This window comes from Castor canadensis, chromosome 10, assembly GCF_047511655.1.
Source record: "Castor canadensis chromosome 10, mCasCan1.hap1v2, whole genome shotgun sequence".
NCBI lineage: Eukaryota > Metazoa > Chordata > Mammalia > Rodentia > Castoridae > Castor > Castor canadensis.
In genome coordinates, this window is record NC_133395.1 from 147,886,215 (window position 1) to 147,913,716 (window position 27,502).

The 27,502-nt window shown below is 53.6% G+C and overlaps 1 protein-coding gene across 4 annotated transcripts in view; it reads left to right on the plus strand.

The window, feature by feature from the left end:
• Eefsec (eukaryotic elongation factor, selenocysteine-tRNA specific) overlaps positions 1 to 27,502 on the plus strand; it is a 188,286-nt gene that overhangs the window by 147,383 nt on the left and 13,401 nt on the right. For all 4 annotated transcript variants that reach the window (XM_074044590.1, XM_074044591.1, XM_074044592.1 and 1 more), the window contains one exon: positions 12,926 to 13,082. In XM_074044590.1, the coding sequence (XP_073900691.1) occupies positions 12,926 to 13,082 (157 nt within the window). The remainder of the gene's footprint in view (positions 1 to 12,925; positions 13,083 to 27,502) is intronic.

A 27,502-nucleotide genomic window follows, 5' to 3' on the forward strand; every position in this document is an offset into this window, starting at 1 on the left:
TCTAGACAGAGCCACCAGTTCTGTGTCCAGCTGTAAGAGGATGTGCTTGGGCATGCTGGTGTCACTTATCCCAGACCCGCGCTACTCTCTGCACCTCTCTGAACCTCCCCCTCCCTAGCGTTCCACCAGAAGGCTTCCTGGTGCTCAGGTCCTGTCCCCTTCCTCTCCTGTGCCTACCCCAGGTCCAGGACTTGGGACCTGGATGGTGAGACTGTGGCCTGCTCAGGGTCACCTCAGTGCAGTCAAGATGCTGATTGCAGATGAAGGTGATAGATGAAGATGCATGTCACTTATCCATCCAGCTTGATTTATTTACAGCATTATGGAGTATAATTATTCTTCAGTAAAGTATCTATCAGAGTATGTCCCTCTGTGTGGCTCTGGGTCTCACTGTTCCCCTTAGGCTCAGCAGTGGTAGTGCAGAGGCCACCTTGGCCAGGAGACCTGTTGACCTGGGTTCTGCCTCCAATCTGGGACGCCCCAAGGCGACCAGAGGAGCCTGAGAGGCCAGCAGAACCAGAATTCCAGATCCCACATAGCTAACACGGAACAAGCACAGGTTTCTCCAGCCATGGGCAGCTTCGTGTGACTATGGTTGTGTGCAGAGGCCCTGTGAATCCAGGCTGTGGGAGCAAGGAGGAAAGGGGCATGGGCTCCCCTGACTGGGGCCAGTTTCCCTGCTCCCAGCCCCTAAGATTCTAGCCCAGGCCAGAGGCACCTGCCTGACGCCAGGGGCTGGCCTCTGTGCCATACAACAGCCTTCTGGGCCCAGGGACAGGAATCAGCTGCCTCACTCTACCCCTTCCCCACTTTATTTAAAGTACCCACTGTATGCCTCTACTAGCTGCATGTATTATTTTTAATCCTTATAATGACCTCAAGAATGAGGTAGGGTTTATATATATATATATATATATATATATATATATATATATATATATACACACAACCCTTCTACCTGTGCCTCCCAAGTTAATCAGAATTGCAGGTGTACTCCACCATGCCCACCTTGTTGGCCGAGATGGGATCTTGATAACATTTTTGCCCATGCTGGCTTGAACCACAATCCTCCCAATCATATAGAGCTAGATAGATGGGTAGATATATAGACATAGCTACCACTACAGATATTATGTGCATATTTATTTATTCTTTCTTTTTTTTAATTTATTCTCTGCTTGGAAATTAATAGGGAGTGGTTTCTTTCCATCCTTTGATGGAAGTAGTGTTAATACTCCGACCTGCTTTTTAACAAATAGCAGGACCGAGTCAGAGCCTTCCAAGAGCAACAGCATATAACTAGGATTCAGGTTTTTGGATGTCTTTTTTTATGTACTCCTACCATTAACTTCCTGTATCTGTGGCTAGTTTTCTTGCTTCCTCTTTAGGGTGCCATGTAAAGAAAGTATTAGGTAAATGATAGTACAGATTTATAAAATCTGGCAGAAATGATGAGGTGTAATGGATATATAAGAGCTTAGGTAGGGCCACTGGGACATGTCCCCAGGAAGCCACTAGGGTTCTCAACCACATGCAGATTCCCAAAAACTGGTCCTGCTTTAGTGATCCAAGGGCCACAAAACAGTCTTCTTGGTAGCTGACAGAGACACAGGCCATGTCTGGGGTCTGGGATAAGGGACAGGGAACTCTGCCAAGGGTGTAGAAAGTGGGCTCCCAACCAGAGAGAACAGCACAAAGAGGTGGTATTCTTTGAATGGTTCCTTCAACAGCTGAAGGGCCACTGGTCAGACACTGAGGGGCAGAGGACCAGGAGAGTGGGAAAGGTGTCCCAGGGCCAAGAAGAAGTGAAGCACAGAGGCCACGCAGTGCCTGGCCCTGACTCACTGGGAAGGACAGCAGCAGCTGGGGGCAAGGGCAGGGCCAACCATCCAAGCAGGGGAGTGGCCTAGGCTGGGAGATGAGGGCAGCTCCACTTTACCTGCATGGACACATACCTAGAGCAGGGACCTGCAGAGAAGCCTCACCTTTCTCACCTACTCCACTGTGTCCCTGTCCCCAGCCTCACCCTAGCTTCCTGGTTTGGTGAGCCAGAGTTCTCTGATCTGTCAGGCACTTGCTCTGTGGAGTCGTGTTTCTCTATCCATAGCAATCATGCCTTCCTTGGAATTGTTGTGATGATCAAGAGGACAAGAGGTAGTGCCATTAAGGACTTTGGGACCAGGACAGTAAGTGCCTGGTAGGCTGAGTTTGCCTGAACATCCTGACTGTCTGTATCCTGGGACCTCATCCCCTTCCCCCACCACACCTTTTCCCCCTGCTCACCACAATTCTTCCTGCCTTGGCGGCTTGCACAACACCACCCAAACCATTGTCCAAGAGAAAGTTAACCCACTACACCACCACTGAGCATGAGTGGCACTTACCATACCCTACACACTAACTGGCCGTCCTGCACACAGGCTGATGCTGGGCCCCAGGCATGGCAGATGGGGCAGGCAGATGCTGGGTGGAAGAAGGAAGAGGAGCCATGCATGGGAAGTATGGGTGCCCCACCTGTGACAGCATAGGCCTTGGTTAAGCAATGGGCTCATCATGAGTGTTTATGTTGCCTTCTTCATGGCCCCAGTGCCTGGGTCCTAGCTGGTTGGTGGCAAGATTGCCACCCCCTGCCTTGGGGGGTCAGGCCAGGTATGCTGGCTACTGTAGGTCTGTCCCCCCACTGGCGCCAGCTGAGAAGGCCTCCGGGCTGAGCTGTAGGAGCCTGCGGCCAGCCCAATCAAGTGTAAACACACAGACGCCACCAGGAGCACTGCTGGCTTTGAAGTCTGGCACAGCACTGCCTCCCGGCTCCTGGATCTGCTGCTCCACTGCTGAGGTCCTGTTAGACCTACACTGGGCTCCAGTATGCACAGTAGCCTCAGGCACAAGCGGCCTGTGACCTGCCCCTGCCCCAACAGAATTTGGGCTCTTTGCCCTCCTTCCTGAGCAGGACGGTCTGCAGGCTTGGCAGGCCCCAGGCGGGCCAGCTGCTGTACCCTCATCCCCTGCAGGAAGCCACTTGCTAGCCATTTGGCCTGTTCTGCTGCCCCTTGTTTCCCCAGGCTCCTGGCCTGCAGGCAGGAAGCTGTGTCAGCTCCAGGCCTCAGGAGAGAACAGGTCCCCAGAAGCATAGGTAAAGAAGGTCTCCCTAGGGAGAAGATTAAATGCCTGCCCTAGTGTCCTGGTCCAGCCTCTCTCCTGGCTTCCAAGGTTAGAGTCTGACAACCAGTGCCCACCTCCCTTTGAAAATTGCTTCTCTGTCCATGTATAGATGCAAGGTCAGGCAGCTTGGCATGGAGAGAGTGGACTCTGGAGCAAAGCTGGGCACAACTCACTCTCCCCAAGCCTGTTTCTTCTTTAGGAGCGGCTATGGTGGGGAATTTGTGCGGTCACATGTGAAAATGGCAGGACAGGGCCGGGATGCATTAGTTGCTCCATGAAACATTGTCTCCTTTTCTCCACACAAAGGCCACTGCCATGGAAGATATCTCTGGTACCAGGCACTTTACATGGGTGAGGGCTGCACACAGAACTGAAGCAAAGGGAGGCTTGAGGAATGAGTGAGATGGGGAGGCCCAGTATTGTGGGAGCTTGTGGAGGGGCAGAGGCACAGGGCAGAGTCACCCCAGAGTAGGACTCCTTTGTCACACTTAGCCAGCCCACCCCAGGCCTCCAGGTCCTAGGCCTCTGGAACTGGAATGAGACAAATGAGGTTGGTTCCTTTCCTGGGTTTACACTGGGGGCTTACAGTAAAGTTGATCATTGCTCACAGGCTTTCTGCTAGAAATCTTGTCTTGTTCTCACAGCGACTTTGGGAAACAGATTGGTTTGTCTTGTTTTACAGAAGAGGATACTGAGACCTCAATAAGGCACCAGCTTGCCCAGGTACCACATGGGAGAGCCCAAGAGCCAGCCCCATCCTGTGCTCTCCTCCAGGGCCTCTGCTTTTCCACCACACCAGGCCATAGCCCTGCCCTAAGGAGGGGGAAGGACTCCAGTGACACTAGAGCATCATTGTCATCCCATTGTTCAGTCCTGGTGACTTTTTCACATGGCCTTGAAGAGGAGACACTCACTAGTAAGGGCTCATCCTTGACACAGGCAGCCTTGCTTTTCCTGTCTGCATTTGCTACTCACGTGGTCTCAGGGCTGCTGCTTTCTGTCCAAGAGGACTCCACTCAGGAGTTAGGGAGAGGCAGAGAACAGTGGCCACACTTGGTACACAGTCATTGTGAGTGTGTTTGTGTCCTGTCCTTCTTATTCCCCAGCTGATCACACTATTGCATCTTGTGCTTTCTCGATGTTTTGGAAGATCTCCTGTCCCAAGATCTCCAGCATCTCCATTCTCCACGTCAGTGCCTCTCACAGTTTGGCATCCACTAATGAGATTCTTCCCTCTCGTGGCCATTGTGCATCTATCTAGTCTTGGTGTCTGACCAGCATCAACACCTTAATCCTACCAGCAACCTTTTTCAGAGGCCAAGCCTGAGGTTCAGAGGCTGTAGGGCTGAGACACGGAGGCAGAACTTGGGTCTTCTCAGCTGCTCTCCTTGGAGCTTGGACCATCCTCACAGTAGACTGGACCTGGCTCAGAGCTTCTTTTCACAAGCTGACTTGCCTGCCTTCCCTAGTGCCACTTCTCCAATTTGAATTAGAATAGTTGCTTCAGAGCTTGGGTCATTCCCAAGCTTTATCATGGGAGCAGGCTCTGAAGGAGACAGAGACACACATGTAACGACATAATTATGGACCAGCAGCCAAGTCTCCACTCACTGAGGCTGGAGACAAGGGCATGCTCCTGGCATGTAAGTGAGAGCCTGGGACTCCATGGGCAGCCAATTACCAACCACTCTTGGAACTCAGTCCCTCCGTGACCAAAGGCCAGTAAATGCAGCAAGCTATTCATGTGAGCAGTGAAAGTCCTCACTTGGAGCTATTGTTGTGACCCACTGACCTGAGTCAGCATTGTCCCCAGGAACTGGGCCACCAGCAAATCCTACATACATCGCTTTCAGTTTGACAGCACCGTGATTGATTTCAAATGAAAACCCTCCCACTGTTGTGGGAAGGGCACCCTTGCTGGATGTGCTGGTGGCTGGCTCTGAGGTCTTTCTAGCTGGAAGAGTCTGTAGTTTGGAAAAGAATACACTCATCCATCTCTCTCTCTCTCTCACGCACACACAGTCACTCACTCCAGCAGTGGGTAGGACAGAGCAAAACAAAGCCAAAGCCAAAGCCAAAGCCAAAGCCAAAGCCATCTCCTCCAGTCCTCACATACTGACACCTAGGACTGGTGACCCCTGTCTTCCCTGAGCACTGTAGAGATGGAGCCTTGCTGTCTTCCATGGGAGGCCAGTCCCCTCTCTTTTGAACACAACTTCCTTATACTTAGTGAGATTTTGTGTAGTAGATCTGTGCCGAACCTCCACCCACCCACTGGTGATTCCTAGAGGTGTGGGTTTGGGAACACATAGGTGTGCTGAGCCAGCTCCTCCCCTCCACCACCACCTGCTGCCTGCTTAGCTGGGAGGCTGGTCTAGAGAAGCCCTGGGAGACTGACACACAGACCTCATCTTAGCAACCAGCTCATTATATAGCTCTCTGCCTGAGTTCAAGGCTGGCAGGCTGTGGGAAGAGAGCTGCCATCAGTCAGCAGGGTTCACTCAGATCTGTGGGAAGGGGCTAGAGAGGCTAGGGGCATGGCCCTGTGTGGGGTATAGCTAGGAGATCTCAGGGGAGGGAGAGAGGCAGGCAGGGGCCAGGCCAACAGGTGCTCCTCTGTATCCCCCATAGGACAGATGGGGAAGCTGGCCCACAGAGGTTAGGTCACTGGCCAGAGCCCCTAGCACCAGATTTGGCATTTGACCCCTGATAGTCTGGCTCCAGAGCTGCCCCACTTTCTGAACCCTGCAAACTGAACTCACACTCTTCACCAGTAGTCTGTGTCAATGTACAGAACCTCTGAGAGCCGTGCTAGATGCCCTACAAGAGTGTTCTCAGCCTTACCTCTGGGAGTTAGGAGCCCCACCCTCTAGCTCCCTTTTCATTTCTTCTCTATCCCATGTGCCCACTTTTCCTAGACATGGAGGATTGGGCTGGAACTCAGCAGAATAGTAACTTCCCTCCAGGGCCCTATAACCCAGTTAAGGCAGGCAGCCTCCTCCCAGTCTCATTTAGTGACGAGGAAACTGAGGAGACCCTGGGTCAAATGGCCACGGGTTCCTTTGATGCATCCTATATCTGGGTTGGCATCTGAGCTGCAGTGGCTTCACTGTGGCTCAGCCCTTCCTCTTGGCACCACAGGCAGCTGGACAGAGATGTTGCCTGCAATGGCGCCAAGCTCCACCCCACTGCGATTCCTACACCTGTTGGTCAGACCTCACCCTTCTTCGCTCCCTCCTGCTTCGGTAGACAGCCTGTAGAGACTGGGATCCCTGAACCCCGTCTCCACCAGTGACCTGGGGTTTTCCTGAGCGGGGCTGCTTGGTGCCCCTGGGCTGGACTTCCAGGCCCACTATGTCTAGCTAGTCATGACCTGGCTCAGAGGAGCCTCCCCTGCTGTGCTTCCCGCCCACACACCAGGAGCAGCAGCAACCTGACCCACTGTGTGGGAGGGCATGGCCACTTGCTGACTATGTGATGTAACTGCTGAGTCTCCAGTCCCTGGTAGGCCTTTTCTGAAGATTGTACAAGACTGTAAGGGGTGCCCAACCATGCCATAATTGGCATGCATTGCTCTTTCCTCTGCCTCAGGCAAGGAGTGGGAGAGTAGGGGCTGAGGGGGACAGGTTTGTCTGCCGGCCACTCTGCTCCTCAGCCTCCACCCAGGGAGGCCACACCTATAGTGCCACCCCATGTCTCCCTTAGTCTTCTATGCAAGGCTGACACAACACAAAGATACACTTGGCTACTGTAAGGTGACATTGTAGGGCTGGGAACAGGCAGGGGCCAGTGGGCAGGGACCACCCAGGGTTCCTAGCTATAGCCCTGCTCCCTCATGGTGCCTGAGTCACAGATGTAGATGAATACACAGAAGTCAGTGGAAGGGGACATCCCACTCACTCAGTGCTATTGTGTCTTCTGGCTAAGCCATAAAATGAGAGAACTGCAGTGAGGAAGATGCTCCCTTGGAACCTGAGCTTCTTTGTGAACTGCCACTCCAGCCTCAGCAAGGCTGGGAGACTACCCAGCAAAAGGAAGCCCTTAAGCTCTTCCTGAGAAGGTCACAGGAAAACCCACTTGCTCCTCACCCTGTCCTGGATGCTTAAAAAAGTACTGTAGTAATGTAGGTCAGTGAATAGGGTACACCACACACCAGCGGGACTGCATGGATTGGCTGCCCGCACGCTGTCCCCCGCTTGCTCAGCCACACGAGAACATAGCACGTGGGAGCCCTCAGCCTCCCCAGCCCTCATCCTCTGTTTGTGTAGCACTAAAACTAACTTTGGGGCTGTATCTATCTAGCATGAAAGGCCTGAAGCTTTTTGAAGTTTCCCTGAAGTTAATAAAATTAGTCTGCCCTCACTGCAAGACTCTGGCTTAGGGAAAGATGGATTCTCTGCTGTCTTTGTAGCATTTGGCTTATTTAAGTTGATATTTTATAATCAAAAGAGAGGAAGGGGCAGGAAGATAAAGTAAGTCTCCTGGAAAGCCTTTTACTAATAGATAGCTAATAGATAGCGTGCCCTCAGCCCCTGCTCAGAGCTGGACCCATGGGGCACTGAGTGCCAGTTCACTGTGCTATGGCAGAGGATACAGTTGGCATCTGAGCCTAGAACTTCTGTGTGCTCTTCCAGGCGACACCAAAGATCTAGGTCCAGGGATGGTAGTTGGCTCCCTCCCATATGAGCCCTGTCCCACTGGATACATCAGGAGGATACATTAGTGATTGTGTTTTGCCCTCAATGAGCCAAGAGCCACCTTTGCTTCCATCTCTTCTTCTCCTGTGGTTTCCTTCCTGGACAGATGTGCTCGCCCTGTCTTCTCTGACTGAGTGCACACGTGCTACAACTGTAGTCAATCAGGACTGTGTGAGATGTGGCATGCAGACTGCCCCTTCTCTTGATGAAGTCCCAACCCAGTGAAAAGGACAGACAGGCCAGATGTCAGGGAAAGATGGTGTCCTGCCTCTGAACAGGGTTGGGGCTCAGGCTCCACATTGGGGGTTGGAGGCTGCCTGAAGCAGGATGTGTCAGAGTGGAACTTGGAATAGTCCAGTGGAGTCCCCAGGGGAACCACAGGTGGGAGAAAGAGACATGGCAGAAGGGCTGAAGGAGACTCGAGGGGTGGTTTATTAGCATGTCGGTGGTGAAGATTTCACAAGTGTATACATCTGGCTAAACTGGTAAATTAGTTACCTTCGATAAGTGCATGTTATTTGCATATCAGTTATGTGACAATGAAGCTGTCAGTAAACAAAGCATCACAGCATGAGTGGGCCGTGCAAGCTGACCAACAGTCACTTACTTGTCTCACACATTGAGAGCAGACAGTGAGCACTGGTACAGGCAGGGAGTGCTGCTGGGAGGAGGGGATATTTTCTGCCTCTGGAGTTCATGCCCTGGCTGGAGCAGCAAACAAGTAGATAGGTACAGGTGCAATATATGTCAGGTGGTGATCTGAAGACAGATGGGATGAAGGTCAAGGAGTGAGGCTCAGTCACATCTGTCCCCAAGGGCCCAGGATGTCCTGGGCAACACTGGGGCCTGGCTGCTGCTTGGGCCTGGAGTGGACCCAGCAGCACTCTTGCTGCTCATTGGTGCTTCAGCACGGGCTCCACACAGGCCTTGCCTACTTGGCTGGAATTTCCCATGCTGCCTATCTTTGAGTGATGCAGCCCACTCAGATCTCATCTTGAGTTTCAGCTGCACCCTCTTGAGTAGGTGGGGGTGATGGGAGGGTGCGGAGACCTCAGGGCCAGGCCACAGGGACTGTGTGAGGTGCTCCCTCTCCACAAGAGGCACTGAGGCAGCTGGAGCACCTTCAGTCATAGGGACATGGACTCATTACTCCAGAACCATTGGGTTGGTTCAGCTGAATGTCCAACTTGGCTGGGAGCCCAGCTCCACACAGGCCACTCTATGGCTATCAGAACAGGGGCCTGCAAGATCCTGGGAGCTCCTGCTCCTCTGGGAGAGAAGTGGCGCCACCCCCCCTCCGCCCCCGGCATCTTTTGGGATTAGGGTATCCTTCCTGGGCAGCCACATATCACCTCCTTAGTCTGCTCAACACATTGTCCTAGATGCTGGAGGGAGGTGGGGGAGAGGCCCAGGGACCCAGCCCAAAAGGGGCATTTTCAGGCCTGGGGTTGCTGCATCCTGAACGGCAAGGAGTGTGTGTGTGGGGAAGAAGTTACAGAGTTGTGCAGGTGGAAATTATTATTCTTATCATTATTTGTATCCAATTCATCAGTCACCAGAGAGAGGAGGAATGCAACTACCTTTTATCTGGTGCTATGAATCAAACAGAATAGGGTATGTTTTTCCAAAAGGTTTTAGGGTATATGAGACAGTTTCTACTTTTCACAACAATCCATCTGAGGTCCATGGCCAAGTCCTGGTGTCTTGAATAGCAGTGAGATGTTTCTGAGATTTTGGCGAACCTAGCTCATGGGGTGCAGGGTCTACCCCTCAGGGAGGCTGGCTACCACTGCTCCCCCATACATTTGCTGCTGTCTCTTAGGACGCCCCAGACCACTTGCACAGGGACACAGGTGGGTGCAGGAGAGCAGGCAGAGTGTCATGGTTGTCTCTGGGGCCAGTCCCCCTGGAGCCTCCAGTACCAGTGAGCCAGCACCAATTTTGTTCTGGCCTTTGTGTGGGAACGATGGGCCCAGCAGGGGAACAGACATGAGTCCCAGGCAGAATCTCTGCCAGGCCTTCTGGGGCATCAGGAAAGGAGCCCTGTCTCATGTGCCACCCCTTCCCTAGAGGCCAGTCCCTCCTGTCCCCAATTCACAGTTGTATCAGCTGACATGCATAGGGCTGTTGGTGGGAAGCAGCAGTGAACAAAAGGGACAAGACTTGCATGCTAGGTTTTGTTCCAGTTGAGTTTCTGCTGGTTACTGCTGACTGTAGCAAGTAGCAACTGGCTTCCTTTTTTAGTAGTCATGGGATTTTCCTCTCACAAGAAATACGTGGGAGTTTTGAGTCTGCCTAAGGAGTCCAGGCCACATGCACTTATTCCAAGGCCTGGAATTTGGGGAGGTAGAGAGGTGGGAGTGCCACTTGGCCACAAAGACCCTCATCTGAGAGTGGTGGTAGTGTAGGCCTGGGCCCCAGTTTCATCTGTCCTGCAGCTATTCCTCCTCCTGGATTGTCTAGTCAGCCCTCACCTGTACACTTCCTCCAGTACTGGGTGTTGCAGCCACCTGAGGGCCAGGCCGAGCAGTTGTCAGCCCTGTAACTGGAAGGCCATCCTGGCGACCTGGCTGGTGTGGCCTGGCCATCTGAAAACCTGAGTAGCAGGGGTCATCTTCCACTTGGGGCACTATTATGGGCTTGGAGGAAGCTAGATGGACCCTCCCTTGCACAGCCATCTGGACTTCCTCCCGCATCTGCACTTTCCCCAGGGCTCTCACCCCTGCATCTGTGCTGTCCCCATAGCTGCTCTCCATAGGTGGCCAGAGTAGTGTAGACCTCACACCCAACCATCACTCTTCTACAGAAGGCCCTGGTGCCTCCCCTACCTGTACGAGATCCAGGATCCTCAGTGGGCATATCTAGAAGACCAAGCAGCCATGCCACCTGGCTTCCCTACTGTTCTGTTTCTGTGCCCTCACAGTCCCCATGCTGTGGGACCTCCTGGGACCCTGGAGCATACCTGTTTGCTGCCTGAAATCAGGGCTTTCCCCAGAGCATTCCCCCTCAAGGAGCCCATGCCACCACCTCAAGACCTCTGATACTGTAGCTGAGGAAGGACCCTGTGGCCTAGCATCCACTTCTGCTTACAGCACTCTGGCTGCTTGGTCAAAGATAGCCTGGGGACTCAGAAGGAAAGGTCCCAAGACTGGATGCCAGAATTGCCCTGCGCTTTTTCCCTTATAATCTTCACACCTCCTTTTGGAGAAACTGAGACACAGGTTGACCACCTTGCCTACAATGGTGGTGCAGCTGCTAGGTTTAAACCAAGCATTCCAGCTGTGGAGCCATGCTGCTGCCAGTGTATCCTGCACCATTCCTTGTAGAGCTCAGATGTTTGCAGATGGGAGGACAAGTCTCCATGTTTTCATTCATGGAGAAAAGTCAGACTTACTCTAGCCTGAAGACTTCCCAGTGGCAAGGCCATGTTCAATGCACACCCTGCACATTGAGGGTTAGGCAGGGTGCAACTGGACCAGAAAGAGCCAGCTGCATACATGGCTTTGGAAGGTGGTGGATGGGCACCAGTGGGAAGAGAAAGGGGAGGCAGCACAGTGGGAGATTGTGCAGAGGCTTAAGTGTCAGCTCCCTGGGGTAACAAACGTGACCAGGAAAGGATGCCTGACCAAGTAGGGGTGCAAAATTGTCTGTGTTGGACCAGAAGTAGACAGTGGACACCATCCTCTCTCAGGACATCAGAAGAGAACAGGTTTGCCTGGTGTGTGATAGAAGACAGGTACTTCCCTGTTGTGTTTACATTTTTATGTTATTTGACTAAGGTAATTCATTCATGCATTTCAAAAGTCAAAAGGTAGAAAAGGTGAAAGACCCCCCCCCACCCCCGGCACGCCACTTCCCAGTTTTCTCCTGATTCCTTTCACAGTCCTCTTATTACACTGGGGCAGCAGGCTCTGTACCACAGTCTAGGCTCCAACACCCACACAATGCCCAGAGTCCTTCATATTAGCCCCTCTCAGTGCCCCTGTCTGTCCCTCTCTGGTCACTGGAGGCTCTGCACTGCTTGACCATGCTCAGGCTGGACTTCTTTGTCATCCCAGGGTTTGGCTTCTGGAAGCTGCTGCAGTGAGTAGTCTGTATAGCGTCACTTCCCCCTGGACAAGCACATAGGAAGGGCACATCCCTAAAAGTAGAGTTGATGGCTCAGTCTGTGCGTTTGTAATTTCTGTTGCTATTGCCAGAGAAAAGGGCACTTCACGTCATGGGACCTGAGTTTGCTGTTGGCAGCAGCATCTGTGGAAGACAGGCAGGGGAGGCCCCATGGCTGTGTTGCCCCCAAAGGCAGTTCCTGGGCCAGAGCTGACACAGGCTCAAAAGGGGAGGGTCTCACTCCTAGCTGAGATTAAGACTTCGGAGAGGAGGCTCAGGTGGGCTAGGGTAGCCAGCAGAGAACGGTGCGTGGAATCGGTGCCCAGCTGATGGTTTTACACACACGTGACTTTCCTCTCATCCTGGCATTCACTAGGAGGTGTGGGCAGTGGTGCCCAGCAGGAGATGCAGCACAAGTAGTGGGAGCTTGGCACGGGAGCATGGGCCAAGGGACCACAAAGGGTTCTGCCTGGTTCTGGCACCATAGAGGAGGCCAGCAATCTGTGGAGGAAGTGGCATGACAGTGAAGTCCCAGGCCAAGTTGCAACATAGTGGCATGTGGCAGGATGGGAGATACAGCCAGTTCTCAGGGTCTCTCAATGGGAAGCCAGAGCCAGGGCCAGGGGGCTCTAGAGAGCCATGGGTCCTGGAGGCAGGTGTGAGGGGCGGTATAGCAGGGGATTGGGGTTCGAATCCGCTCCCACCCCTTGAACTCTGTGACCTGGGATGTGCCATGCCTTCACGTCTTCAGCCAGGAAGTGGAGCTCACTTGTGCCAGGTGTTCACATGTGTGCCATGTTAAGAGAGTGATGGTGACAGGGTGGTGGGCAGCTCAGACTGCTACCCTGTTCCCATGCACTTCACTGAGAGGCAGGCGCAGCAGCCAGCTCTACCCCTGCCAGCTCTCCAGAGTGCTTTACTGATGACTTCTCTCTCTTTGGTTGGCTTTGTGGGGACAGGCGATGGATGACTACAGCGTGATCGGCCGCTCCCTGTTCAAAAAGGAGACTAACATCCAGCTCTTCGTGGGGCTCAAGGTGCACCTGTCCACAGGGGAGCAGGGGGTTATCGACAGTGCCTTCGGCCAGAGTGGCAAGTTCAAGATCCATATTGCCGGTAAGTGCAGCCCTGTTCTCCTGCTCATGGGCTTCTGCATAGAGAGGTGGCAAGGACGGTCCAAGCCACTGCTTCTCGGGACAGAGCCCCAGTCCTGCCTGTGCTGATGCCAATCAGTATTGTGACCTCTGGCTGGGAAGCAGTTTAGAACCCAGGAGAAGCCTGGGGCATGAAGCTGAGCTTTGATCTGAGCTGTGTTGAGATCATAGTTTGAGTTCTCATTCCATCATTTACTATCTGGGGTCACCTTGGACACCCCCTTGAATTCCCTATGAAGGGTGACACCAGGCCTGCCATACCATATGGCCACATTCAGGTTCCAGCAGTGGGATTTTTTGCCTCCTTTTGCCCAGCAGCACCTGAGCTGGACCACTGCCAGGCTGGTGGGCCCTTTGCACGCTGGGTAGGATGTACGCTGGAGATGGAGCCCCAGGTTCCTTTGGCCTTGTGTGCGTTAACTGAGCTCGTGCTATACTGAAGCCAGCTGCGCCTGGCTGGTGCTGGGATGTGAAACTGTGGTTGTGGGAGGGACAGGCAGTAAGCATAATTAAATGTCTGTGCACTTGGTGGCGATGTGTGCTGTGAACAGACGGTAGAGTTACTGAGTGTGTTGTTTCCAGTAGAGAACACAGCAGAGGCCTGACCTAGGGAGGGACTCGGGCAGGCCCAGGAAGAGTATTCCACAGAAAGCAGAACAGGGCGCACAGGCCTGGAGTGGCACTAAAGTCGTGAGGGCTGGTGAGGGCTGGTGCGAGTGTGTTGTGGGGAACTGAGAGGGAGGGGCCGGGGCTGCAGGCAGTACTAATGCTATAGCTCCAGACAGCATGAGAGGGACTTGGCGGTGGGGGGGGTCCACATTATTGTGCTGTGATCCCTGATCTTTTATCCCCCAGCATTGTATTGTGAAAATTGTCAAACAGAGCAAAACTGAAGAGTTCTACAATGTATGCCTGTCGTCCACTGATTTCACATGTACTCACTGCTGTTCTCTGTGTGGCTCTGGGACTCTGGGTTGGAAAGGGTACCAGTGGAACATTTAAATCCCCTTCTCAAAGCCCACAGGGCCATGGATGCCTCTGCCTCCCTGTGACCCTTTGCTTAGGGCCTGCAGCCATGCTGGAAGCAGCAGGTAGACCCAATGTGGAGACAACAAGGCACAGCCAGCTCTTTTCCTGGGCCAGCCCAGGGATCCCAGGCTGTGCTCACCCATCTGCTGCAGAGGAAGAAACCCTTCCAGCCCCCCACCCCCACCCCAGGCAGCCAGCCAAGGGTAACAAGAGCAGCACTGGAAGTGGCCCTGTGACAGCCCCTGATTATTGAGATCAGGAGTCTTTCCTGTATGACCAATCCTGTCTGTTAGGCCTGATACCTGCTTTTCTGTGCTGCAGATGTTTTTCTGGGTCAGGTGCAGTGCTAGGTTCTGGGCAGACAGCTCAAGAAGACACAGCCAGACCCTCAGGAAGTTCACAGCCAGCACCATTTAGTCAGCAGTGCTTCTGAGCCTTCGTCATGTGTCATCCCTGTACCAGGTTCTAGAGAGACCACAGTGGGCCACAACCCACATGACCCTGTGTTCATGGAGCTCACAGTTTAGATGGGGTCCTCATAAGCTTGGCTGGCCAACCACACCACAGGCTGCAGCTTAAACAATGGCAGTTGCTGCTCACGGTTCTGAGAACCCTGATCAAGAAAGTGGCTGGTGTCTCCTGAAGCCCCTTTCCCTGGCTTGCCATCTTAAGACTCTTTGTGTCTTCACGCGGTTGTCCATCTATGGCTGTCTGTCCTAATACATTCTCTCGTAGACACCAGTCGTACTGATTAGAGCCCACACTAGCGGCTTTACTTCAACTTCATCACTCTTCAGACCCTTCTCCACACGTAGTTCCGGTCTGAGATCTTGGGGGTTAGATCACAATCAGCCTATAGCAGCTGGGACGTGGGCACCCGCAGACAGCCTCCCAAGTCCTTGAGAACTGCTGTCCACACGCGTGCTGTGCAGGGACGGCACACAAAGCCACAAGAGCCCCTAGCTGAGTCGGGTTGGGAAGGCTTCAGGGGAGTAATGTGGCTCCAGGGAATGAGGGTGTGTAGGAGCCCTGCTGCCCTGGGAGGTCAGGCTGCTCGTCCTTCCCCTACGACGTCCTTTTCACATCCTTAGACCACGCAGAGGTCAGTCTGCATGTAGCTGAGGGGCATGAAATGCTGCTCCTGCTGACCCTGAGTGTCACCTCACACACACCCCACCATCTCCCAGGGTGGCTTGCCGTACTTACTGGTTAGAGCCATGTCCTGTTTCCAAAGGGCCTTCCTAGGGAAGCCGAAGACTGCAGCATGACTGCACCTATCTTTAGGCCTTGAATTTGGTTACAGGGAGGGAGACTGGGCCTTGGAAACAAGGCCCTGAGGTGAGAAGGGCAGCAAGGTAAGAGCCAGGCCCATCATCAGCCTGGCTCTGTCTGGCACCCAGAGACCAGGCAGGACTACACCAACTTACTGCCTGCCAGGTGCCACAGGGGTGCGTTGTGCACACTTGCCACTTCTGCCTCACAGGAGCCTCACTAGTCCTTTAGCCTCTCTAGGCCCGCTGTCCTCAGCCTTCAGATGGGTGAATAACTGGATATGCAGGAAAGCTGAGGGTGCCATCCAGCTCATTTACTTTGCCCATCTGAGAACAGGCCTTACAGGAAGTCAGCCATGTGTGTACCCTGGGATCCTTCTGGTTGTTAACCTGCAACCCTGAAGCCAGCCTTGGACAGAGCAGGAATAGAGGAATTTGAGCCTGTGCTCTCTTTTTTCTTGCACTGTTGACGTTGGGCTGCACCGGTCTTGGTTGAGGGCAGGCTGGTGCACCATGGCAATGTCAGGGGCTTACGAGCCTCCCTTGCTTGGCCTCATCTTGCTGGGTGCCTGAGCCACCCCCAAATTGTGACAACAGAAACCTGTAAACACTGCCAGATTTCCTGGGAGAGCAGTTCTCCCTGGTTGAGAAGCAGAATCTAAGAAGTCAGGGTGGCAGTGGCTGTACAGGAAGTGAACGTGGACCTGCCCTTTTCCTTACTGTCACATGGCAGCCACAGGCCCCAAGTGAGCTGTGCTCCATCAGATTGCTTAGGTTGGGACGTGGAGGCCTATGTTCATTCAGTACTTAAAGCCCTTTCTCCCACTCCCTTGACTGGATCCAGTAGCAAGCGCGGCATCCTGCGTTCTCACCAGTCCTGTCACACTGAACTGGGATGTAGGGAAGGGGTCCTTCTAGCTGGACAGTAAGATACTAAGAATTTGAGAAGTCTTGGCAGAGCAGGCAAGGACTCACACATACATCTCTGGGGAAAAGGAGAGCCTGGGCAAGAGTGGGTCTGGGAACCCATGCTCTGTGGGCTGACTCCCCTCCATTACTAGAGGGAAGGGGCTTCTAGCCCCAGGACACCCACTGTCCTCTTCCTGTCCTGGCAGGGGCATGGCCTCTTGCAGAGGTGTTGAAAAAAACAACCCAACTTTTTTGTAACCTAAAAATAATAGCAGTGCACATTCAAGGAGAGCATTGTCTTCTCTCTCAAAAGCTCCTTTTTATGTAATGAGATTAGATGGGGACGTGCAAATCTTTGTGTTCTGATTGTTTCCAATCAATATTACCCCAGTTTTTGTCCTTTTACTCTTTTACTCTATGTCTTCTACGGACTGAAGTGACACCTCAGCCAGCACTGGCCCACACCTCAGCACTGTTGCTCACCAGGTAATAACCCCAGTGAGTGCCTGGGTCTCTCTGAGCTTCAGTTTTCTTGTCTGCGAAGTGGGATCCTGGGGGCCCTGAGGTCTGAACATGCAGGAGAATGTAAAAGCATGTGCAGCATTGTGCACGGGTCTGCACACCACCAGGCACCATAGCGATGTCTGTGTGTTTGTCACTGGACCCTCATTCTGGGTGGGCACAGCAGCAGACACTCACGCTGAGCTGGACCGCAGGAGACACAGCTCGTGGGGCCCAGGTGATCCCAGCATCTGTGGTAGCTTGTGTTGCAAGGACACTATTGTCTATAAATCTGCTTTAATGTGTAGGGTATTTTCTTAAGACAGATTCTCAGAAGTTGAACTGTTGTAATTTTTACAAAGAAAAGACCACAGCCATTTGAAAGTTCTTGAGAGTTTCTGGCAGTGAGTCCCAAAGTATTGCGCGTCTTGCTCTTCTGCCAGCCCTGCATGGAGGCAAGCTTTTCACCACCCGGCCCCAGGCTGTTCATCCTTGCTGATGTGATGCATGGCAAATGGCAGCTCTGGGTTTTATTTGCATTTCTCTGGTAACTAGTAAAGTTGGCCATTTGGCCACATCTGTGATTCTTGAGAGATTCAGAAGAGGGTGTCCTTACCTCCTGGACTCTTATTACTGTTTGTCAGAGCTTCCACTTTGGGGTTCCTACCTGGTGGCTGGATATCTCCTGTATCTGACCCGCAGAGCCCTATAATACAAGCACATCACTCCAAAGCTCTGTGTCCACCTGAGGTACCACCACCAAGGTAGCCCTTGGCCATGGTGCCTGCACATTCATGGTTTGTGGCCTTGTGCCTTGTCCTGAACCCAGAGCCCAGACCCAGGGCCTGTCACAGCAGCTCCTTCTGTCCTCACATGATCAAGCTGTCTGAGGCACTGCAGGAAGGAAGTTCAGCTGGGAGGATGGGGGAAGCAGCCTCGAGCCCTAGGCAGGCACCCAGCTAGGCTGGTACATACAGCGCTCCTTGGGCCTGCAACTGCCAGAGCACCTCTGGGGTTCACCTCCAGGTGGGGAGCCACAGAAGGCATTTGGCAGAGGAGGCCAGGATGGTGGGGTGTTTGCAAATGGTGGTGCTAGCAGTCCGGGGCCCTGGAGAGCTGCCCATGGAAGCCCTGAGAGCCTGCAGCCAGCATGGGAAAGCATGTGGGGGTGAGAGACTCATGCACTGATTTCAAGGTGCTGGCTATCCCTAGACAGCACATCCCAGTCTAGCATTACAGGGAGGCCCAAAGCCAATTTCATGAGGAGCCGTGTGGATACCCGTGACCCCAAGGTGAGGGTTTTCATTCCCTTGGGTTCTACCCCCAACTGCCTATGAGCCAGCTCCCACAGGGAGGCTAGGAAACACCGGCTGGGAGAAGAGCTGAAGAGGAGCGAGGGGTGAAAGTTGAAGTTTCAAAAAATCCCTATAAAAATGAAAGCAAACCATCCATCTTTCTCCCGGCGTCTTACCCCGACAGTGCCCTTTGTGGATTTTGCCTGATGTCTATGGGGACGGCAGCTCTGAAACCTGAGCCAGCTTCCTGCACAGGGCCAACCTCTCCTGGAGGCCGTCCTGCCTGCCGGAGGAGTACCTGGAGCTAGGGCAGAGAGCACTCTGGGCGTCTTTTTTCCCTCAAAATGAATAGCTAGCCTCCTCCCCCTTTGGCCATTGAAGCATTTCAAAGCAATTGTAAAAATTATATGAACCCCATCGAAGAACTGTTACAACAATGTTTATACCTAGCATTTGAAACAAAGACAATATTATAAATAATTGTAGATGATGAAGATAGGCAAGAAAAAATAACATAATTAAAAAAATTTTACAAGACAGACTGTTCACAAAGATGGATGGAGTAACACAATACGTTAAAAATATCTGCAATTAACATAAACACAGAGCAGTGGACAGAAACCATCTGCTGGCCAGCCTCACCCTGGGCAGGTCCTACGTGGTCCACATGGGGTGGAGCTACAGACTCCTCAGAGTGGCCATCATGGCTCTGGAGCCCAGCAGAGACTGGCGAGGGCTGGGGGGTAGGGAGGGCGCTTTCCCTGGCAGCAGTTAGAGGCTCGTTGGTCTGGGGCTAGTTTAGACAGAAGTGCACAAACCAAAGGAACACCTGGGACCAAAGAAGCCATTTGGGTGCCACAGAGCTCCCTCAGGTGATGTCCGTCGCAGCACCTGTCACCAAGAGTTTGCACAGGCCCACCTGTGGCTGAGTGCGTCCCGACCTTTCCGTTTCTGCCTCCCCAGGGTCAGCATGTAGTAAGTGCTCAGCACTGCTGCTGGTCCATTGCTGGTGGGTGGCCTCTGAGGCGAGACTGAGGTATAGGGAGCAGTCTAGAGGACTGTTAGCCTCGTGTAGTGAGACCCTAAGGCAAGACCTGACCTCACAGCCCCAGTGGACTCAGATGCTACCTCATGGGAGCTTTCTCAGGCTGGCATTGTGACCCCATGAGACAGATGCTGAGCTGCTGCCTCCTGGCTAGGCAGGGACTGCCCAGGAGCAGTTGGTGACTTTACATCGTTTACCCTGTGCTCTGCTCTCCTTTTCATGACGACTTGGTTTTCCTTTAAAGATGAACTTTGTGTTTGACTGAAAGACATGTGCCACACAGACCAAAACAGCCCTGTAGCAGCAAGACCAGACAGATGGGAACTGTGTCATATGCTTCAAACCTCTCTCACCATCTAGACTGTCTTTGGGATTTGAACTCTGGGCTTCACACTTGCTAGGCAGGTGCTATACAGCAAGAGCCACACCTCCAACCCATCCCAGCTGTCCTTTTTAAGAGCCACAGATAAAGCCAGAACTCCCACCCCCCTCAGATGTAGCTGTCACTCTGCTCAGTTGATGGCCCTGTGCCCATGTAACATCCCCCTCCCCACAGTGTACAGGTTGACCATCCTTTATCCAAAATGATTGGACCCAGAAGTGTTTTGATGTCTGAGGATTTGGATTTGGGTGTTTGGGTAGATTTTCCCAGTTGAGCTCCCTAATCTAAAATCTGAAATATTCCAAATCTGAAACCTTTTGAGCATCATGTCACACCCCAAAGCATTTAAGATTTTAGAGCATTTTGGATTTCAGATTTTTGTCTTAAACAGGCTCAACCTCAGTGTGGTTTTTCCAGGTATGGTTGTGCACAGAAACAAGCATCGTCAGAACACTTGCCATTTTCATTTTGGAGCCTGCTGTTGTGGTCAGCAGCTCTAATTGACCTGACCTGACTGCTGCAGTTGCCCCACGTCCGAAGAGATCAGTTTTATACACCAGTTATGCAGGGAAGCAGCTTGTGCTCAGCCTGACTTCTCAAGGGACTACAGCCACCCTTCAGGGAATCCTTTGGCCTTCCCTGAGCAGAACTGGCTGGGACTTCTGATGGGCTGTTGCTGTGGGGTGAAGAGAAGCCTGGGTATTCAGGCCCCTGCTTGTTGCATCCATTTTTCTGCAAATGGAGTCAGACAGACAGCTGTGGGTTCATTGGATGCACCATCTGCTGAACCGCTGGGCAGTCATTTCTCAGCCCTGGAACCTGCTGGGCATCTTGAGAAAGGGAAGCACGTGCAGAGTGAAATGAGCCGGGCACAGGTGTAGGTGGAAAAGGATGACTGATGATTAAATGGAGTGAGTGATCAAGTCAGATTTGGAAACTGGCCCCAGGACCAGGTGTGGCCCCGGGGCAGTGGAGGAGTTGTAAAGCAAAGGTGGGCTCTGGGTCAAGGGCAGGCCCAGCCCTGAAGCTGCATCTGCAGGTCTGTGGTCCTTGTTGGCTGTCACAGGTGCTTCACCTCCAGTGCCTGGCCCTCCCCTAAGGCTGGGGCTTAGTGGCAAAAGCAATGGCTCCAAACTTGCCTTTCTGGGACCCCTGCAAAACTCAGGCAGCCTCACACAACCCGAGCTTCCAGAGGTAGGGCTGACCAGGTAGAGCAACTCTGGATAGCCTGTAGGAAACACTAAGCACTTTTGAGGAAGCAGTGTCCAGCCAGACCTGGCCATGACTCAGTTTACCAGGTAGGCAGGGAGAGGTCTGTGCAAAGGCCCTGAGTAGGGAAGGAACTGTGGCTTGGCCTAGGGTACGGGGACAGTGGCAAGCAGTAGGGGAGACTGTGCGGAGGCAGTGGAGAGGGTGAGAGGTAGGGGACCTATTGAGGGAAGCAGTAGGAGAGAAGCAGGACTAAATTCCCCTAGACCTGGGAGGACTTTGTCCATGACCTCAGTGTAGGAGAAACCCATGAGAGGTGGACCTGAAGATAGGTCTCTGAAACCACTTCCCAGGTGGCCCTAGCCTCCCTCAGTCTCCATTCTTCCTCTCTAAAAAGGGGTTCAAAACACCCTCTTTCTGAGGTTGCTGTGAAGAATACAGGCCCACACCTTGCCTTGAAGCCCTGTGGGCCCAGGAGAGAGTGGCTGGAGGCCCAGGGGAGAGTAGCCAGAGGCCCAGTCAGAAAGCTGCCTGCAAACTCAAGTTTAACCTGGAAGTGACTCCTAGGGAAACAGGCTGGCAGCCGGGCTGCCCTGTTGGAGGCCAGGGCTGTTGCACTGCTTGCAGAGCCAGCAGTGCAGAGGGAGGAACCAGGAGCTAAGGCAGAGCCTGGAGCAGCTGGGACAGCTGGAGCAGCTGTAGCAGAGATGTCTTCTGTCCACACAGGAGCCTCATGGACTGTACTTCACACAGGCAGCCACATCTGCATATGCGTTCACCTGCATGTGCGTGTATGCACTTGTGTGTGTGCTGTTTCTTTGACAGGAGGGAGGTGAGTGAGAGGCCAGCTTCCTGACAGGGCAGTTGTAAAACATTCATAAAACTTTTATTGGACTTGCCACCCTTCCAGATAAATATTTTTCGATTTTATGGGCTCATTTTAGGGCCTGAGCTTAATCCTGGCTTTGTAGCCACCTTAAAAAAATTAAATATTGTTTTGGCAAAAGGGGCCCCTTCCCCCACCCTTCAAAGGCAGCCATCCTCCACGCTCATAAATCCCTGCTGCTCAACTCCTGCCCTTGCTCCTTGCAGGCTTGGAGCTGAAGAGAATGGGGGAGAGAAGACAACTCCTGCTCTTCTTCCCCGCTCCCCCTGGCCTGGAGGGAGATGTGCTCTAGCAGTGTCCTCGGAGGGATGCTGGGGGCCACCTGCTGCCTCCACGAGGGCCATGGTGAGGTTCACACAGGCTCCTCCATCCCACTCCACCTCTCCCCCCAGGCCCTCAGTGAAGGCCTACCTCATGCTTCCCCTCAGTTTCCCATCTTTGAGGCCTCAGTTCTACAAGGCCTCCACAGCCTCCTAGAGAACCCTGCCCAGAGAACATCCCCAGGACCATTGTTCTCCACCTCTGCTGACCTCCCTCTCTTGGCTTTGCCAGTCAGAAACTTTCTTCTCTCTTTACCTCTTGGTGATGACTGTGTCCCCTTGGAAACACACACTGCTGCACTTGGGCTCCACCTGGAGCTGAGCAGAGCAGAGTGGGCATGGTAAGGACCACACTGGGTGTGGTTGGATATGATAACAAGAGGAAATTGCTTTGTGCAGATGCTGTTTTGATCACCTCACTGCACCCTGCCCACAACCCCATACAGTGGGTATCTTGCTGTCCCCTTTTCTCAGTGGAGGCTACTGCAGCTGTGCAGCATCACGAGCCAGGGGCTAAAGTTGGATGCAGAGCCTGCATCTTGACTCTTGCAAGTGATTCCCTGGGGGAGAGAGCCTGTGAGGCCACCCAGCTGGCACTGAGTCAGGATGACTGCAGCCATCAGCCCCACCTGACAGGCACCAACCCCCTTCTTGACCATGTGGCTTCCCATGGCCAGAGGCACTGGGACAGTAGGGAACAAGAGGGCTCAGACTCAGGTGCCCTTGCAGGTGAGCAGGTGACAGGAGCTGAGTGTGGACACTGAGAATAACTGGTGGCCCACTCTACAGTATAGGCCAGTCAGGAGTAGCCACAGCTAGGTGGGACTATGGGGAGCCTCTGGCCTTTCAAAACAAGCTAGAAATTTAAAAGTGTATGTCCAGAGTCCTGGTTTTCAAGGTAGCAAGTAATTGAAACATGTCAGGAATGAGTACAGGCTGAGTTCCACCTAAGGCTGGCTTTCTCATCCCTAGTGAAAGTGATGGGTCCACAGAAGGGGGCCCAGGCACAGACAAGCAGCCTCAGCCTAGCTTCCTATGGGGAGTTGTGCTGAGCTCCATCTTGAAGGATGGTGGAGAGCCAGGCTAGGGAAGGTGTTCAGGCAGAGGGAACATAGCTTTGCTCAGGCAAGGCCTTGCTGCTGCTCAGGAGGGGTAGCACTACACCTGAACCCCTGAAGAGGTTGGGCCTCCCTGGGTGGGAGTGGGGGGGATGACGCCTTGTGGCCACCGAAGAGCCTTAGCCAGGAGACTGGTGGAGCCAACCAGAAGCTCCCTGAGCCACATAGAGGAACCAGGTTCAAAGGTGATTTTGGGGTCCAGGCTCCAGGAAAATGGGGTGACCAGGATGGAAGAGGCGTGGAGAGAGATGGTAAGCATGGAGTAAGAGAGTGTCCAGGCACAGGCAACGTGTAGGTCTCACACTGTTCTCATTCCTGCCCTGTCCCTGGCACTGTGCCTGTACACAGAGACCCAAGCAGGACCTGGGCAGTTAGAGCCCCTGCTCATGAATGCAGCTGAGGCTGAAGAAGGGACATGCCCAAGGTCAAGACTCAAATGAGGGACAACACTAGGAAACAGCTTCACCTCCCTCAGTACCAGCTGGGCTGAGTGCCCCGGGGCTTCCCTCACAGACTCCTCCCTACAGCCTGACAAGAGGGACCATTTTCCCTGTGTCACAGAGGAAACAGCTGAGGGCCAGTGGTGCGAGGCTGACCAAGGAGATGTACAGCACAGCATTAGTGTGAAGGGTCCCAGGCCTCCTGCCCCCAGCTACCTCTGAGCTCCTGGCAGCCCACACTGTTGTGAGAGGAGCAGTGTGGACAGGCTGTCCCCAGACTATGCTTCTCCTAGCCCCACAGGACAAGTCAGAGAAAGGGGGGCACTCTGTCCAGCCCTGTCCCTCTTCCAGGGTACCAGTGTGGCTGCCCAAGGTGTGGCATGCTATCTGGATTCCTGCAGGCTCTCTAGAGGCGCCACCAGGCCATCACCCCAGCAGCTGTTGTCACGACAGGGTGTAACCGAGTGGACCACAGAGGCCAGGCATACATTGCAGGAGAGCAGCCCAGCCTCGGGGCTACAGCAGAGAACAGGGATTGTGGCACACTTGGTGACAATTGAGTCACAGTTTCTAAAGCACATACAGGGGCCAGGCCAGACCTTTTAAGGGCCAAAGTCAGACACCAAGCATCCAAGTTCTGCCTGCGGCTATGGTGTGCGGGGTGCCCCACAACTTGGCCTACTATACATCAATTCTATGCACAGGCATGGCTGTTCACACAATCTGGCCACGTGCTGGTTGTCATACGCATCACTTCGTGGACTTGTGACTCCCATTCCCCATCTCTTCTAGCAGCTTAGAAAACACAGGAGCCTCCTGTGGCCCATAGGCCATTCTTGCAGCCCCAGCCCAGACCCTAACCCTGGCTCTGAAAGGAGGCTGAATGCAGGCAGGATGGCCAAAGAAGAGACAGCCCAGGAGGTAGTGAGCAGCAGTCCAGGTGGCCTGTCCATCTCGTCCTGTGTCTAGGACTAGAGCATCATGATGCATGTTTGCTGCCCTGGGTTCTCTTTTGGTGGCAAGGAATGCCACGTTCCCACTTACGGCAACACATGAGCCACGTATGAGCTAAGTTGGTTTAGAGAACTCTCTGGTGAATGGTGGAGGTGGCAGCAGTGGATATTGCAGAAATAGTGATGCTGACAGGAGACCTGAGAAGGCCTGGGCACCAGGAATGGGGGTGGGTGAAGTGGGAATGGAAGACTTTCTGGGAGTAGTTGTGATTTACCCAAGGAAGCGGAAAGCCAGCCCCACAGACATACTTCAGGGGCTTTCACATAGACATCAGAGTTCCCATTTCTCCTGAGAAACAAGTGCTCTGTCCATGCTACACTTGTCTCTCCAGTCCCTCGGGGCTCCTTAATAGCTAGCTCCCCATGCGTAGCTCTGTGAACTACTGCATCTGGGACCCTGCTATCAGCTGAGGAGCACGCCGTGACAAATGACCCCACAGTTGGCTGAAGGAGGTCAGAGAGCTTGCAGGCTGTGGGCACTGAGATGGGGTTGTGGGTACTCACTTGTGTAGGCCCAGCCCAGCATCACCTGTACACCATCTCTGGGAATTGTCACTGGACTCTTAGGATGGCAGCAGCAGCTGCTGTCATGGACCACCCCCCCCCCCGCCAACTCCACCAATACTAGAGCTGCCCATGGGGGTGGTGAAGGGACTGAGGAGGGCCATGAGGGGCCATGAGGGCCCAGGCACTGGGAGTAGGGGTTGGCTTAACAGCAGGATCCTCTGAGGAATGGGGCTACAGTCCTGTCCCTTGCAGTCACATGCCTACTTTGAACACACACAGGTTTCCTTTGAAAAGAGCATTCACTCATCATGGCTATTCTTACTGTCACAGCCAGTCTTTTAAAAGAAAAGTAAAAATCCTCTTCAGAGTGACTGAAATAGATGCTGTCTGTGAGTCATGGGGTGGGTCCTTCCAACCCAGGAGCCAGAGGCCAGCCTGGACTTTGAGATGGCCTCTGGCTCCTTAGCTCACCCCACAGCAGTCTGGGAAGAGGGCAAAGGAAGGCTCCCCATCAGCTCAGTCTGGCATCTGGCCATGGGAGCCAGCCTGCCACCTGACATCACACCCCTCCTCTCAGTTTGCAATGGGGCTGGAAAAGGAACATGCATGTGAACACTGGGCACTTTCTTACATTCACTCTTCCATGGCCCCAGAGTGGGACTGTCCATTTTGCAGATGTGGCCCTGAAGGCCCTACGTGTGACCAGGCACACTGAGGCCACACAGCCAGTGAAAGGCCGTGGGGCTCAGCCTCCCTCCCATGAGAGGCAGTGGGGCCTAGCCTCTCTCCAGGAGCCCTGCTTCTTCTGACCATGCACTGGGGCTTCTCTGACACCCCCTCCTGTTTTGCCTCCCCATGCCTGCAGCACTTCCTGGAAGGCAAGCTTAGCAACCTTTTTCCAGGTGGAGGGGTTGAGGTGGCATGAGTATGGTCACGAGTAAGTAAGGTGTGCCAGCCAAGCAGCTGGGGGACAGCAGAAAAGAGGTGGGCTTGGGAGATGGAAGGCTCATGCGTGGGGCCTGCCAGGGCCCAACCATCCAGAACCAGAGAAGGTAGTAATTAAAGTGGACGTTCCCCAAGCCTGCTATGCTCAGCATCAGAAATAGGTGGCCCAGGTCCCAAGTGGCACTGAGCAGAGCCCTGGGCCTTTGTCAGTACTTTGGCAGTACTCCTTTACATTTTCCCTGCTCCCACTTTTGGGCTTTTTAGCTCCCACACACCTCCCAGGTTTCAGTAGGTCCCAAGTGCTCTCCTCTGGGCCTGCCTTAGTTGGCCTGGCCAGCCCAGAGCCAACTGCTGGGCAAAGGCAACATCCAGGGATCCAGGGGCTTTAGCACCAGGTGGGCCACTGGGCTGCCGCAGCCCTCCATCCGTGCCCACCACAGCTGCCTACTCCTGTGGGCTGCTCACTGTGTGCCTCACAGAGGCCTTTGCTGAGATAGCCAGAGACGATTGAGTGCTCAGCTTGCCTCAGGATCCTTGTCCCTGTTCATCTTCAGCTTGTTTCTTGTTGATTCAGAATCTAAGAAGGCCTGTGTGGTCTCCTAGGCTCCCTGCTCTCCTCACATTTGCCTCCTCCATCCCACACCTTGCCCTCTGCCAGGCCCTGCTGTGTTCATTCCTCCCTACGGCATGCTTAGCTTCCCTCAGACACCATCCTTGGCCTATGTCTCAGCAAGCAGCTTACCTGCCTCTGTCTCTCCTGGCATACTACTCTCTGCAACTTTTGATAGGTACTTGGCCAAATGGCTGAGTCCTTGGGTTCTCCAGCTGCCAACCACATCCTCAGCTGTGGTCCTCAGCACATAGCTTTTCCCCCCAGGCCCTGGTTCTTTCATGTCTAGGCTGGTAGTGGTCCTTACTCACAGGGCCCTCCTCACTCCTGGGTGAGCACAGGTCCTTGGAGAGGACATGCATGTGGATCCCCAGCCTGTGTTAGCTCCCAGAGGTCCTAGCTGTTTGTCTTTCCACCCTGGGATAATAGGATATGTCCACTGCAGTCTAGCAGCATGCTCAGTGGATGTCTGTTAAGTACACATGTGCTAAATAATTCTTGACCCAGGGGTGAGACTCTTACCCACCCTGACCCAGAAGCAGCACTAGCTTAGGGAGGACAGTGGTCTTCCCAGATGTCCAGAGGGGCAATCTGCAAGGCTTTGTGGAGAGGTTAGGGTGGTGTGGGTCAGCTTAGGTGGGCACCAGGAGCACGATCAGAGGTGGAGTGTTCCCCTTGGGATCCAGGCCAGAGCCTAGAACTGACCCAGAGGTGAGGGCAGGAAGCTGCACAGAGGAGAACAGGATGGCTCACATCAAGGGCCTGGGGGCCTCTAGCTCACCCTGCCCAGAACCCTCTCTGCACACTAAGCTGTTGGTTAATCTGCATGGGTTGTGGCAGTAGAGTAGAGTGAGGCCAGACCTGCCATCTGTGACCCTGGCCATTTAGTGTGCCATCTGTGA